This window comes from Papaver somniferum, chromosome 9 (assembly GCF_003573695.1).
Source record: "Papaver somniferum cultivar HN1 chromosome 9, ASM357369v1, whole genome shotgun sequence".
Lineage (NCBI taxonomy): Eukaryota > Viridiplantae > Streptophyta > Magnoliopsida > Ranunculales > Papaveraceae > Papaver > Papaver somniferum.
Window position 1 is genome coordinate 61,922,722 of NC_039366.1, and position 15,541 is coordinate 61,938,262.

The following is a 15,541-nucleotide window of genomic DNA, read 5'->3' on the forward strand; positions in this document are numbered from 1 at the left end:
TTGACTGGATTTATTGGCTTCCCAACTAACCTTAATCAATTCAAACTGATTCATTATGTCATCACTTGGCACACAATACAAAAATTACAGTTTACAGTGAAGGCAATTAACTGCACTCTGCAAGAGATCCGTAGAGTGGAAGCTGTCATTGCTTTTGTAATAGTAGTTATGGTTGGAAGTATGAACTTAGCAGCAATTCCCTTTATTCCTCCATATGTATGTTCTTCCTTCGGAAAATTGCATACTAGTATTTATATGTATGAGGCAATAGATTCCGTATGAGAATGGTCTCATTATGCATATTGACTGATAACTTCTGTTTTCAGTATTTATGCTCGAGTGATGTACAAAAAACATGACACCTTGTAGCTCTGAAACTTGTTCAGACGCCTTGAAAGTCTAGCCCTAAACACACTAGTTATTGCTCCTTATTTACTACACCAACTTCATACTCATCATCTTCTCCTCTTAAATGCTTCTTACCACACCACCTACTCCATCTTAACTGATCACATATCTCCTCTGTTTCATAGTTAAAAGGCTGGCTAGCCTAACTTTCCTTGCTCTTACCAAGTGTCCAACGATGGGTTTCTCAAGAAAGTGTTTCTCATGCACTTCTCTTCTTCTTCTTCTTCTTCTTCATCTTCTTGTTACTCTTTTCTCTGTTTGTCATGGTCAACTTGTGCCTGGTTTTTTCATCTTTGGTGATTCTGTTGTTGATGTTGGTAACAACAATAACCTTTACACTCTAGTCAAAGCTAACTTCCCTCCTTATGGAAGAGATTACACTTCTCACTCCCCAACCGGAAGGTTTTGCAACGGAAAGCTGGCCACTGACTTCACTGGTATCCATCTCAAGATCCTTAGTTTGTTTTTCTTCTTCTTGAATTTCTGTATTTTCTTTTTTATACTTCTCTAATGGGTTTGTATATTTAATTTCTTGTTGTTGTGTCTAAATTCCAGCTGAAAACCTTGGTTTCACTTCATACCCACCTGCTTATCTTAGTGCTGAAGCCAAAGGAAAACATCTTTTGAAAGGAGCCAACTTTGCTTCTGGTGCTTCTGGTTATTTTGATGGAACTGCACAATTATATGTAAGATACTCACTCACTCTATTTTACTCTCTGCTGCTATTAACAGCTATCTGATTTGATTTGTTGTTGTTGCTGTAGCGTGCAATTTCATTGACACAACAGTTACAGTATTACAAGGAGTATCAAGGAAAATTGGTAAAGATTGCAGGGCAAGCTAAAACCACTTCAATAATCTCTGGTTCAATCTACTTGATAAGTGCTGGTAGTAGTGACTTTGTTCAGAACTACTACATCAATCCGGCTCTGTACCAAACTTATACACCTGATCAGTTCTCAGCTGAACTCCAAAAAAATGTTTATACCTTTATTCAGGTAACCGATACACACTTAATTTCTTTTAGCACTGCTCAAATTCATCAAGTTATTTTTATAGTGAAAATGTCAAGTTTACAACGATGTTACAGAATCTATATGCATTAGGAGCAAGGAGAATTGGAGTAACATCATTACCACCGATTGGATGTTTGCCAGCAGCAATTACTTTGTTTGGTTCCGGGAATAATCAGTGTGTGGATAGGATGAACCAAGATGCAGTTTCATTCAATAGCAAGCTCAAGAACACTGTTGATGGTCTGCAAAAGAAGTTTTCTGGCCTTAAAATGGTCACCTTTGATATCTACCAACCTCTTCTTGATCTCGTCAGCAAACCATCCGAGCATGGTGCGTTAAATTTTAGTTTTAAAACAGCTCCATAACCGTAAGAAAACAGTTTCTTGTGGATTTTGATATGTGATTCTTATGGTTACAGGGTTTTTCGAGACGAGGAAAGCATGTTGTGGGACAGGAACGATCGAGACGTCACTGTTATGCAACGCAAGGACTGCTGGAACTTGTTCGAATGCTACTGGGTATGTGTTTTGGGATGGATTTCATCCATCAGAAGCTGCAAACAAGATCTTAGCTGATGATCTTCTTACTCAAGGGATCGACCTTATCGGCTAAACTATCGACTGATTACACTCTGCTCTACTTAATCAGTTGTATTATCTTTTAAATACGTTTACAAATGGATGTTTAAGCGTAGATAAGTCTTATTTTTATTTTAAATTGCTGGTTGTAGTTGTAGCTTGGCAGTTAAACTGAGCAAGTTGTTGAATGGGGTTCTATTAGGATCTTCTTTGTGGTGAAATTTACATAAGATACCTCACTCCATTTGCATTGAGGGAATTTATTGCATGTTTAAGCTTGCACTAGTATGTTGACATTCTCATTCAGAGAGCCTTTACTATTTAAATACAAATATGGCCAGTGTAGCAATCCAATTTATAGCTCATTCATTGCAGTGTTTTGGGTCCCGGACTTAGTAGTTTAGGTATAAGGCTCTCAAGGATTCCATATTAGAACTTGAAATTAGTGGTGCATTTGACAATGAAAGTAAGTCCATGCACCAGTTAATATTTAGGCATATTCTAGGTCACACACCAAAACCTGCAATTATAGTTGCATCCTATAAAATTTTGAATAATGCTAATGAAAGAAAGTTGCTTAGATGCTGGTTTTGTCTGTACCTTGCTTTTGGATAGTGATCATTCTTGGATAATAATCCGGAAATGGTGAAAACTGAGACTCCCTGTTGGCCTTATGTTTCACTAGGGAGAACACATGCGATGCCCAAGTTTGAAATGGACTCATGCAATTATATGGAATTTGAAATCAATGAATTTTTTTGAATAATTAATATTCTTATTTGTACTCGTTACATTACGTAGATAATTCAAAAGACTTTTTAAATATATGAATTTTATGAAAATCTAGTGTACATCCCGAAAGACATTAGATTTTTAGAATTGTTGATCTATTTTTATAACAATGACATTTTTGTAAATATGTAATTTTTTATTTAATGTACGTTTTTACTCTTTGTTTTATTGAATTTACACGACATAGTAAAGCTTAGTAATTCTAACGTTGACGACTTGGTAATTTCGGGGGTATCATGACAAAAAGACCTCTTTTCTTTATATTAGAGCAAGTCCAATGGGACTACCCAAATTTGATGGTTTACCATGCTAGACTGCTAGACAAACTCACTTTTGTGTAGTGGAAAAATGTTTTGGAGACAAACACCTTTACACAGATGACCATTGTTGTTAGAGCACTGCTCGGTCGAACTCGCATGCTTTGCTATCTCAAGCATGTTTGTCAATATTAATGATCAAAACTATATGTCTTGATTTCTAGTTTACTTATGACTAAGTCTCGGTCTAGGATAGTTAAGTGCAGTTGAGCTCTAGACTCCATGGCGATCATCTTACGAAGACGAATAACTACTCGAGGAATAAGTGGAAATTTATCCGACAAAAAGGTATGTGGAGACTTGAACTTATCTGTCACTCAAAAGTCTATTCTATCTCCTACTCTTGGGACAAAGTCGTATAAGTATGGTAGTTTTCATACATACATCTTTGCTATTTCGAGCCGAGTTTACTCGCGTATCTTTTTCTCGAAATATGTGTTGGTAAGCTTTTGCTTTAACCACTTTCATCTTTACTCGTGACGAAAGTCATGATGACGTTTCAATCTTGAAAATAGCTTTGATGACGATAGTCGTGAATAACGATTGTTATAACATTATAGAAGAATGTTTCAATGATTGAAATGTAGAGTTGAGATTACCAACTATAGATATAAGCATATATAATGTGTTCCCACATTACTGTATAAATCCATGTGCCGGAAACTAAGTGTGTGCATATGTGTGCATGCAGTATTGGTGAAGGAGACAGGTTGAGTACGCGTACCTGCGGAAGCTTTCGAACCGAAAATTTCTGCTGAGTTTGTAAGTTTGCAAACTAGTAAACCAGTCGCCTAAAGTACGCATACCCGTACACGTACCCACGGAAGTTTTCGAACCAAAAATTTCTGCTGAGCTTGTAAACTCAAATCCGGTAGTTAAGGTACGCATACCCGTACGCGTACCCAAGCTGGTTATTTCTCAAATCGGTAGTTCATGAGCTTAAAACAATAAATTATAAGGAATGCAATCTTTGTAAACCGTGGCTATATTTCTCATGAATTGATTCAAGTGAATGAAACCGATTTTGTTTCAATTGTGTGTATGAATAAATACCTAAGCAATTGAACAACTCTTGAACTAGTTCTTATGAATCATTTGAACTAGTTATGAGAAAGATGAATACGGTTAATATGAAAGTGCTCATATGGCTAACCATTTCTTAACTATTTGTGAACCAACTAAGTGTACATGTTTAGGTACGGTTACTCAAACCTAAATGAATACATTTCATTTGTGTGTGACAAGCTAAGTTTCGATCTAAGTGAAAGATATTAGCTTGGTTGAATCAGGTTTTTCATCTAACGGTGAATATTGAATGCTTTGTTACCAAGGTAACTTGGATTGCAAACCCTGATTTGAAAACTATATAAAGGAGACATATAGCAACTGGAAAAACTAATCCCCGCACCTCCTATGTGAGACTAGTTGGTTTTGCTAGAGTCGATTCTCCTTTAACCTTAGGTTTCTTCTCGAGACCCTGTAGGTTAACGACTGAAAGACTTCATTGGGATAGTGAAGCCAGACGAAACTACTTTCTTGTAGTTGAGCGATCTGATCTTGCCATTTTCTATCGTACCAGTTCAATTGAATAATTGACTTGAGATTATATCTCTGATAGGGCAAGATAAAAAGAAATCACAAACATCTTCGTCTCATCGTTTATGATTCCACAATATCTAGTTTCACTACCATACGATTTAGATTATTGTTAGGTGATTGATAATACTAGGTTTTTCTTCGGGAATATAAGTCCGGGTTATCAATTAGTTCCTGTTCACCTTGATTTATCAAAATACGGAACAAAAATTCATAGGTTTATCTGTGGAAGACAGATTTATCTATCATCGTAGACTTTTATGTGTGATACAGATTTGTTTATTGAAGTCTTCGACTTTGGTTCGTAGAAACTCTTAGTTGTGGGTGAGATCAGCTAAGGGAATCAAGTGCGTAGTATCCTGCTGGGATCAGAGACGTAAGGAGCGTAACTGTACCTTGAATCAGTGTGAGATTGATTAGGGTTCAACTACAGTCCAGACCGAAGTTAGTTTGTAGTAGGCTAGTGTCTGTAGCGGCTTAATATAGTGTGGTGTTCAATCTGGATTAGGTCCCGGAGTTTTTCTGCATTTGCGGTTTCCTCTTTAACAAAATTTCTGGTGTCTCTGTTATTTCTATTCCGCATTATATTTTGTTATATAATTGAAATATCACAGGTTGTGCGTTAAGATCAATCAATTAGAATATCCAAACTTTGGTTGTTGATTTAAATTGATTGACACTTGGATATTGGTCTTTGGTGCCATCCAAGTTATTAGCCTTGTATTTGATAAAGACTAGCATGTTTATATTTGCTTGAGTAAAGATCAAATCAAGTGAGATAGATATTAACTCCTTGATATACTGTTTATTAAGATTGAGTCTGACTGTTTAGTTGATTCTCTTAAAAGTATATTAGAGTTAGTCCATACAGATTGCTAATCAAAATATTGGGTGAGGTTGTTGTACCCCCGCTTTTTCAATTGGTATCAGAGCAGGCAAACACGTTTAAAAGACCGTACAAGTATGTGTTTGTAGCAATATGATTATGTGGACAAAGTAGTATCTCATTTCTACGCATAGTCTATGTCTTCCTATGTCAAGTGTCTTGGTTTTTCCTCAAAGGATAACTCCTTAGCTTATTCTTCCGAATCCAGAGAAAGAAACAAGACAATTGACAGGATGTCAGAAGTAGAGAGGAATATCACCAGAACCAAAGAAAATCCAACTGAGACGATTGACTTACACAATCATGCTCAACTCTTGGATGAATTTGAGAAGTCTCTTAGTCGAGAACGTGAACTCTACAAAATCATTGAATCCTTCTCTAACAATATTAAGAGACTCACTCAAGAAAATATGCTACAACAAGAAAAATTAGTATTCTTGAGAATATTGTTAAAGAGGGAAAAATTAGAGAAATTTTTTTGATTGAGACACAGTTCTGTGATTTGAACAACCTTCGTGTTGAAATAGAAAGTATTGCTGCATCTCTTCACCTAGCGCAAAAACAGTCTGTCTCCTTAAATAAGGAAAACACTGTAATGAGAAATTCTTCTGTGTGACATGCTGAGTTACCTGACATGAAGAAAAACTCACCAAAGGAAGTCCTTGCAAAATATAAATGGAAAACTTCCAAACGGGACATGGGTTTGAATCAGATATCCTTCAACTATTCTCTTCCACGAAATTGTTCCTTCTGTGGGAAAAGGAATCATAGTGTTAAACATTGTTTTGCTAGGAAGAAACAGATCTCTGATCTTCAAAATATTCTTCTATTTACCGTCAACCGAGTTAATCATCTGGCGGCATCAACAATGGATCTCACTCCCAAAGAAAACCAGAATTCTCATAAAAAGATTTTTAAAGATCACTCTTTTCAAAATCTTTACCGGAATCATGTTTTTACTCATGGTGCATACTACACCATAAAAACACAGCTTCCCAGTGTCTATGAGAATAAAACTGGTAGATCTAAGTCTAGAAGGTGGATACCTATCTCAGTTAATCCTCTAGAACCAATTTCTATAGGTCCTAGACTTAGTCATCAAAATGTTCCATTTAATGGATTCTCTCAAAGGACTGTAAGAAACTTCTATGGAGTTAAAAATAGTCAAAGAGAGAAAAGGAATACAAAAAACAGACTGACTGATGATATCCTTATATCTCTAACCCCTCATGGTGAGATCATATCTCATCCTGTTACCTAACTATAGGTATTCACATCCTTGTGCCTAACTTGAGAGTCACGAGGATGTCTGTTTATGAGATGCTCAAGTCTTAAGGACGATTATCATCCATTCTGTTGATGTTTGTTTTACAAGTTGAGTTTTTCTGCTACTTTCTCTGTATTAATGTATCTCTTTTGGTTTATCTAACTTTTCAGATATTGAGCCTTGTTTAAAAGAGACATTTTGAGAAACAATTTGTATTTCCTTTTGGGTCCTTCTTGTTTCTGATATATTCTCCAAGTCCACAAACGTCCAAGTCTTTTCCAAGCCTATTTACAAATTCTAAAAATAAATAAATAAAAGCTATATACAAAAATAATAAAAATTAAATCCTAAAAAAAATTATGTCTTTTTTTTTTCTTCTCTTTTAGCTTTTAGCTTTTAGCTTTAAGCTTTTTGTTCCCAAGTCCTTAGTATTCCACTTCGAACCTGTAAATCAAAGACACAAAAAGAAACGTAAAAAGGAACAAATAATAATAAATAAAAAAAAATTAAACCTAAAACCAAATCTAAATACAAGTCCGCGTCGGCGGCGCCATTTTGTTGTAGTAATTCGATTGCGGTAAATAAGAGTTCGTTACTCGGACTTGAAAAGATTTTTAAAACAAAAATATATACACAATTTGTCACAGGATCAAGAGATACTAGGACTCAGGATTCCACCAATTCTTATACTCATGCGAATCAACTATTAATTCTAGACAATTATAGCTTATAATGATAACAATATCGACTCTTTTCTTTGCCAAAAATAGATTTTGTAAAGTATTAGATGTAAATCATAAGCATGATGCATCAAGAGTTCCTAGACTAAGCATACATCATCAGATAAAATCACAAATAATCAAGAAAAATCATAAAACAACTCATAATAGTGCAAATAGTCATAAAAGAATTAAATAAAATTACTCATGCATAAAGAATGGTTTCCTCCATCATCCCAGTTATGGGGTTTAGCTACTCATAATAATCATGTTCTAAAGATAAATATTTGATGCTCAAAATATGATTAAAAGAGTGAAAAATATAATACAGTGAAACTACGACCCTCTTTAAGCGTCCATAGAAGAACGATAAAACAACACTGCTGTAAATAACGATACCTCACTGCTGCTGTTGACGCTGTTGTTTTAAGACCCTCAGAAGCAAGTCGTTGTCACTGTTGATAAACGACTGTCTTTTGGAGTCTGTTCTTCGTGTTCTTCGTGCTCTTTAATGGCAGCAGCAGCAGCAGAACTCCTCCTTCCTGCAGCTCCCGTTCTTCGCTCCTCTAGCCTCTCTCTGGTCTCTGCTCGACCCCAAACCTCTTGATCCCCCTTCTCTAACTTCTCTCCACCTCTTATATACTTCACAGCTCAAAGAAATCCCGATAAAATCTCTTTTTTTTTCTTTCTTCCAAAGTCTCGGAAAATATTTCTCAAAGCTATTCGTACGCGTCTGTTAGCTATAGTATTTCCACCAAACTCTTATCAAGACTTGAACAGGACCTAGTACGTAACTATCCAGCGTAAAACTCTCACAAAATCTTTCATAGAAATCCTTGAAACTGGACAGAACAATACGTATCCTGTTTGGACTTTGATCGCTTCTCCCAGCCATTCCAGCCCAAGTTGATCGATAAAATCACTTGCATACGGTCTGTTTAGTCTTAACAGGCCTAGCCCAATTGATTTCAGGGATTTAATCTCCCTCAAAACTGCCCAGAAATCCAACAGCAAATTATCAGACGTGAACTTTAGTTTTCCCGCCAAATTCCATTATTTGAACTTTGAATGTGGTGTCCCCTTAACCAGACTGGGAGTCCCTTTAGCATATGCCTTGAAATGGGGTGCCCCTTATCCAAATTAGGGATGCCTTTAGCAATTCTTTTGGGATGTTTTCCGCACTTTTTCAGGGTTCCTCCGGGGCATTTCCGGTACACTTCTGGGGCATTTCCGGTACACTATCAACGGCAATCCAAGGGCCACATTTTTAGCCAATTTTTGCCGCAAAGCCTTATTTATCCGAAAACACCTACAAACAGATTAAAAACCAAAATAAGTACAACAATGGGCACTAACAATATACACAATTGAGATAAATTAGACACATAAATGCGTCTATCAAGATGCTCAAGTCTTAAGGATGATTATCATCCATTATGTTGATGTCTGTTTTACAAGTTGAGTTTTTCTGCTACTTTCTCTGTATCTAATGTATCTCTTTTGTTCTATCTACCTTTTCAGATATTGATCCTTGTTTAAAAGAGACATTTTGAGAAACATTTTGTATTTCCTTTTGGGTCCTTTTTGTTTCTGATATATTCTCTAGGTCCACAAACGTCCAAGTCTTCTCTAAGGAAATATAGGGTTTCGATCAAGAATGTCTCCCTTGATCGACAACATATATATGCCTTGTATGTGTTTATCCTGTTCCCAGAAAACGATGTCTATGGGAACCTCTGTTAAACCTCAAAAAGAAGTAAACATTGAGATGGAAGAAGACTTCAAAGGATGTGATTCAGCTCAAGATCTGATTCTGAAAAAGATGCTTGAAAGAAAAGAGTATAACTCTTGGATAGGAGAATCTGTCAAGGATTTAATCTTCGCTCAGACTGAGGTTAAGAACGAGCTTGCTAACCTTCAATTGCAGATAAGCCAACTCATTGATGGACAAGCAAAAATCCTTGAAAATCAAAACATCTTGATCAGGAACCAGAAGAAGGTCATCCTTGATTGCGTCAAAGCCAGGCATCTTGATCGCATCGTTGACCGAAAAACTAATGTTCTAACTCATGAACATGGCGTCTCTACGGTCAAGAAAATCAAGGATATCAGTGACTCCTATTTTGATGGACTTATTCAAAGGTATGAAATAATCAAAGAAAACTGAGTTATTTATCTAGTAAAACTTCTTAAAAGAATTTTATTCTTGTTTTTGTTTAAGAAAGATAACTAGGGTTTGGAATAGCCGTTATTGTGAGTACACATAGCTATGTCCAACGTTTTCATCTTCGTGTTTTTAGATTTATTTGTTTAAATTCTAAAGTTTGGTTTGGAAGATTATTTTTGCAGTATTAGTCTCTATGATTTTATATATTGCAATGTGTTATGGGATATGTATGTTTGCGTCCGTGAACTATTGTTGTCCCATATATTGTCAAAAGTTATCTCGTTGATATGTTGATATGCATGTATTTATACAAGATCGATGAACTTTTGACAAACAAAAGTTAAGCCTATTATGTCATTTACTGATGGAAGATAGGTTAAAATCTTTTGTTTACAAGGATTATATCTATTATATGTCATTGTGCAAATAGTGATGGAAAATAGAATGAATCCTTGTATATTCCGCAGTATTGATCTTCCCTGGTCCATTTTATATATATACTATGCGGCTCCATAAGTCTTCTTGTGTGAGCATTTCCAACTAGATTAATCATAGATTCGTTTGTGGTTATTCTGGTTGTGTATATATTCCGATTAAATTAATCATAGGTTCTCTTGTGGTTAGTTTAATTGAGAATTTTTTGATACAAAATCATTCCCTTATGGTTTTTGGTGTTTAAAGAAATCTTTCTTTTCTTGTAAAAGTAAGGTCGCTCTTGTTGTTCTTTCGGGAATGACATCAAATGGGGGAGATTTATTTTGAACTTGTGCTTAAATGCCATATCTTTGTGGGGAGTGCGGTTGTGGAATATTTGAGGAGTTATCTTGTATCTTTATAAACTCCGTGATGAATGCATTTAGCTTCGGCTTTATGATTGCATCTAAACAAAGTTGATATGTATTTTTCTTTGGTCTTGAAGTGTCTCCATGAAAATTTTCATTAGGATCCCGTTTTCGTACCTTTGCCAATTTTATTGACCAAAAGGGGGAGAATTAATATGTAGTTTACACTATAAATACATATGGTTTTCGGGTCATTATGTAAGGGGGAGTGGTTTTCGTGTTGAGACGAAGTATTGACTAAGGGGGAGTGATACATATCACCATAGTATTGTTGTCGAAGTTGTGATATGAAACTTTGATGCCGTGTAATAATACTATGACACCGTATAACAATGATCGAGGTTTTTTTTCTCATTGTTATGGCTACGGAACTTCAACAACTATGATGATGAACTTACAACCTTTGGAATCATGGGAGTACTTGGAAAAGACGAAGTTTTCGAGTAATGTTGAAGCGCCAAGGAGATCAAGCATGTGGACGAGAAGCTACAAAGTTTTATCTATTTTTTAATCAATATGTATTGATAGTTTTGTCAGTAAAATTGACAAAGGGGGAGATTGTTAGAGCACTGCTCGGTCGAACTCGCATGCGTTGATATCTCAAGCATGTTTGTCAATATTAGTGATCAAAACTACATGTCTTGATTTCTAGTTTACTTATGACTAAGTCTCGGTCTAGGATAGTTAAGTGCAGTTGAGTTCCAGACTCCATGGTGATCATCTTACAAAGACGAAGAACTACTCGAGGAATAAGTGGAACTTCATCCGATAAAAAGGTATGTGGAGACTTGAACTTATCTGTCACTCAAAAGTCTATTATATCTTCTACTCTTGAGACAAAGTCATATAAGTATGATAGTTTTCATACATACACATTTGCTATTTCGAGCCGAGTTTACTCGCGTATCTTTTTATCGAAATATGTGTTGGTAAGCTTTTGCTTTAACCACTTTCATCTTTACCCGTGACAAAAGTCATGATGACGTTTCAATCTTTAAAATAGCTTTGATGACGATAGTCGTGAATAACGATTGTTATAACATTATAAAAGAATGTTTAAATGATTTAAATGTAGTGTTGAGATTACCAACTATGGATATAAGCATATATAGTGTGTTCCCACATTACTATATAAATTCATGTGTCGGAAACCAAGTGTGTGCATATGTGTGCATGCGGTATTGGTGAAGGAGACAGGTTGAGTATGCGTACCCGTACGCGTACCTGCGGAAGCTTTCGAACCGAAAATTTCTGCTGAGTTTGTAAGTTTGCAAACTAGTAAACCAGTCGCCTTAAGTACGCATACCCGTACGCGTACCCACGGAAGTTTTCGAACCGAAAAATTTCTGCTGAGCTTGTAAACTCAAATCCGGTAGCTAAGGTACGCATACCCGTACACGTACCCAAGCTGGTTATTTCTCAAATCGGTAGTTCATGAGCTTAAAACAATAAATTATAAGAAATGCAATCTTTGAAAACCGTGGCTAGATTTTTCATCAATTGATTCAAGTGAATCAAACCGATTTTGTCAATTGTTTCTACGAATAAAGACCTAAGCAATTGAACAACTTTTGAACTAGTTCTTATGAGTCATTCGAACTAGTTATGATAAAGATGAATACGGTTAATATGAAAGTGCTCATATGGCTAACCATTGGTTAACTATTTGTGAACTAACTAAGTGTACATGTTTAGGTATGGTTAATCAAACCTAAATGAATACATTTCATTTGTGTGTGACAAGCTAAGTTTCGATCTAACGGTTGAAAGATATTAGCTTGGTTGAATCGGGTTTTTCATCTAACGGTGAATATTGAATGCTTTGTTACCAAGGTAACTTGGATTGCAAATCCTGATTTGAAAACTATATAAAGGAGACATCTAGCATCTGGAAAAACTAATCCCCACACCTCATGTGTGATGCTAGTTGGTTTTGCTAGAGTCAATTCTCCTTTAACCTTAGGTTTCTTCTCGAGACCCTGTAGGTTAACGACTGAAAGACTTCATTGGGATTGTGAAGACAAACGAAACTACTTTCTTGTAGTTCAGCGATCTGATCTTGCCATTTTCTATCGTACGAGTTCTATTGAATAATTGACTTGAGATTATATATCCGATACGGCAAGATAAAAAGAAATCACAAACATCTTCGTCTAATCGTTTGTGATTCCACAATATCTAGTTTCACTACCATACGATTTAGATTATTGTGAGGTGATTGATAATACTAGACTGTTCTTCGGGAATATAAGTCCGGGTTATCAATTAGTTCATGTTCACCTTAGTTTATCAAAAGTCGTGGGAGACAGATTTATCTATCATCGTAGACTTTTCTGTGTGATACAGATTTGTTTATTGAAGTCTCCGAATTTGGGTCGTAGAAACTCTTAGTTGTGGGTGAGATCAGCTAAGGGAATCAAGTGCGTAGTACCCTGCTGGGATCAGAGACGTAAGGAGCGCAATTGTACCTTGAATCAGTGTGATATTGATTAGGGTTCAACTACAGTCCAGATCGAAGTTAGTTTGTAGTAGGCTAGTGTCTGTAGCGTCTTAATACAATATGGTGTTCAATCTGGACTAGGTCCCGGGGTTTTTCTGCATTTGCGGTTTCCTCGTTAACAAAATTTCTGGTGTCTGTGTTATTTCTATTCCGCATTATATTTTGTTATATAATTGAAATATCACAGGTTGTGCGTTAAGATCAATCAATTAGAATATCCAACCTTTGGTTGTTGATTTAAATTGATTGACACTTGGATATTGGTCTTTGGTACCATCCAAGTTATTATCCTTGTATTTGATAAAGACTCACAGATTTCTATTTGCTTGAGTAAAGATCAAATCAAGTGAGAGAGATATTAACTCCTTGATATACTTTTTATTAAGATTGAGTCTGACTGTCTAGTTGATTCTCTTAAAAGTATATTAGAGTTAGTCCATACAGATTGCTAATCGAAATATTGGGTGAGGTTGTTGTACCCCCGCTTTTTCAATTGCAAAGTGGTGTGGTCGTGCCAGGTTGAGCCGGGTGTTGAGTCAAACTGAGCCGAACCTCGTCTCAATATGAGACGAGCATATCGGGTTAATGCGACAACGGTGATTTTGCAGTTTGAGACGAGCGGAATGGTTTGACGCTACAACGGTCATTTTGCATCTGCAAAATAACGGCCATATTTTCCCGATCCCTATAAATTTAACACAAATTCAATCTTTTGTACTCACAACAACTTCATTCTTCTCTATATATTTTCAATACAAATTCAATCTTCTCTACATGTTTTCTCAATTTTCTCTACATATTTTCTCCACAAATTCAACACTCATTTAACTACCATGTCTTAGTCTCAAAATATTAGTCGAAAATGAAATAGATAACCACCTAGAAGTAAACATAATTAATCTCTAATGAGGAGACAAGAAGATTCAGATGAAGATAAAAATTTCACTATACTTTCCGGTCGATAATTAACATCAAGTCAACGTCGTTTGTCTATAAAAACAGAGCGGGATAATTCTCATCAAGAAGCAAGAGGTGGCTGGTACGAAGCTAACAGAGTTTATGCAAAAATTTCTCATGGAGCTAAAACTATTGTTGATTGATTTCCTTGGATTACTTTGTAGTATATACGAGCGTATAAAAGTTCTCCAAAATTGGTGGGTATATTGATGGAATATACTACACACACGTTTCATTTTCATGACTTCGAAATCGATAGGAGGATTACAAATAAAATTAACAATTTTAACATATTTTTTACAGGCATAACACCATTAGATTTATATTTCCTACTTAGAATACCTTCTGGGGTGGGAGATGATGTTCAATTTAACCGAGATAGTTGGTTGGCAGAAGACCGATACAAAGATGCACTTTCGTTGTACTTTGAGGTAAGAACACATCATAGTCATAGTTATTTAATAAGTGGTGGAATTACTAATTCTGATTTAAAGACATTTATATTCAACAAATTGCATGGTGGTAATGATCCTGATTCAGCATCATATGACCCTGTTAAAGATACAAAAATTGCCAATGTATTTATTTTATGGATAGTTGGTTCATGTTTTCCCCCAATTCAAGCGAAAGTAATGAGATGGCCATAGGCATTGCAAGATATGGAAAAGTCTGCCAATTATGATTGGGGGTCCGCTATTAGCCAAATTGTATATTTGTATCGATATCGCATGCTTAGGTTCGTCAAACATTGAAGGTATATGGGGTCTCCTTGAGGTAAATATACGATAATATATACATTCTATTCGCTTTAAATCAATTTACAAGTATCCATCAAGTTAGACTAGACATTGTTTACTTTCCTTTGTATGTTTTTTGCTTCAACTTTGGTGAGATACATATTTGAATATTAGTCTACCAAGACTTTATGACTACAAGAATAAATTTTTCCCAGTCATGGTAAGGTATGAAGGCGATAACTGGTATCCAAAACAAAACAAGAATGAGTGGGATAACATTCATTTGTGGATATACAAATGCATTATTAAGAACAAATATACTGCTATTTGGATGCCGTATATGGGTTTTGAGGACTTCAACACTGATATGACCCAATGGATAAAATAGTTTGCACTCTAGCACATGGTGTTGTACAGTCTTATAAATGATATTAATGTTTCTTTTATTTGGGACAGATATGCTAGACAGTTGGTTGGTCGAGTTGGACAGCCACATAACACTCCATGTTTACCATGTATGGGTCGAAATACTTATCACTGAAGAGAAAAGTCTGAATAAGACTAATTCACCCCTGATGGAAATCCTTCTAGTTCTCATTTTTATAAACTCTCATTAACCATGAATCTTGTATTGGAGCAAGTACATGCCTTGAAGAGTGAACTAGAATCCTCCATCAAATGACTTGAAGACAAGATGGATAATCTTGAATCCAGGATTGATTTAATCGAAGATGAACTTGATGATTATAGGGAATATGA

At 35.7% G+C, this 15,541-nt stretch overlaps 1 protein-coding gene across 1 annotated transcript; it reads left to right on the plus strand.

Annotated features, from left to right (window-relative positions):
- The first annotated feature begins 499 nt into the window (after positions 1–499).
- On the plus strand, positions 500–2,206 carry LOC113309865 (GDSL esterase/lipase At5g03810-like). Its single transcript, XM_026558383.1, has 5 exons — positions 500–845; positions 964–1,094; positions 1,173–1,406; positions 1,499–1,754; positions 1,843–2,206. Exons 1-5 carry the CDS (start codon positions 584–586, stop codon positions 2,034–2,036), a joined length of 1,077 nt encoding a protein of 358 aa, XP_026414168.1. The 5' UTR covers positions 500–583; the 3' UTR covers positions 2,037–2,206.
- Positions 2,207–15,541: the final 13,335 nt, after the last annotated feature.

Coding starts and splice junctions, on each gene's coding strand:
- LOC113309865 (XM_026558383.1), top strand. CDS start 584: ATGGGTTTCTCAAGAAAGTGTTTCTCATGCACTTCTCTTCTTCTTCTT. Junction 1,095..1,172: donor ATGGAACTGCACAATTATAT/GTAAGATACTCA, acceptor TTGTTGCTGTAG/CGTGCAATTTCATTGACACA. Junction 1,407..1,498: donor ATGTTTATACCTTTATTCAG/GTAACCGATACA, acceptor ACGATGTTACAG/AATCTATATGCATTAGGAGC.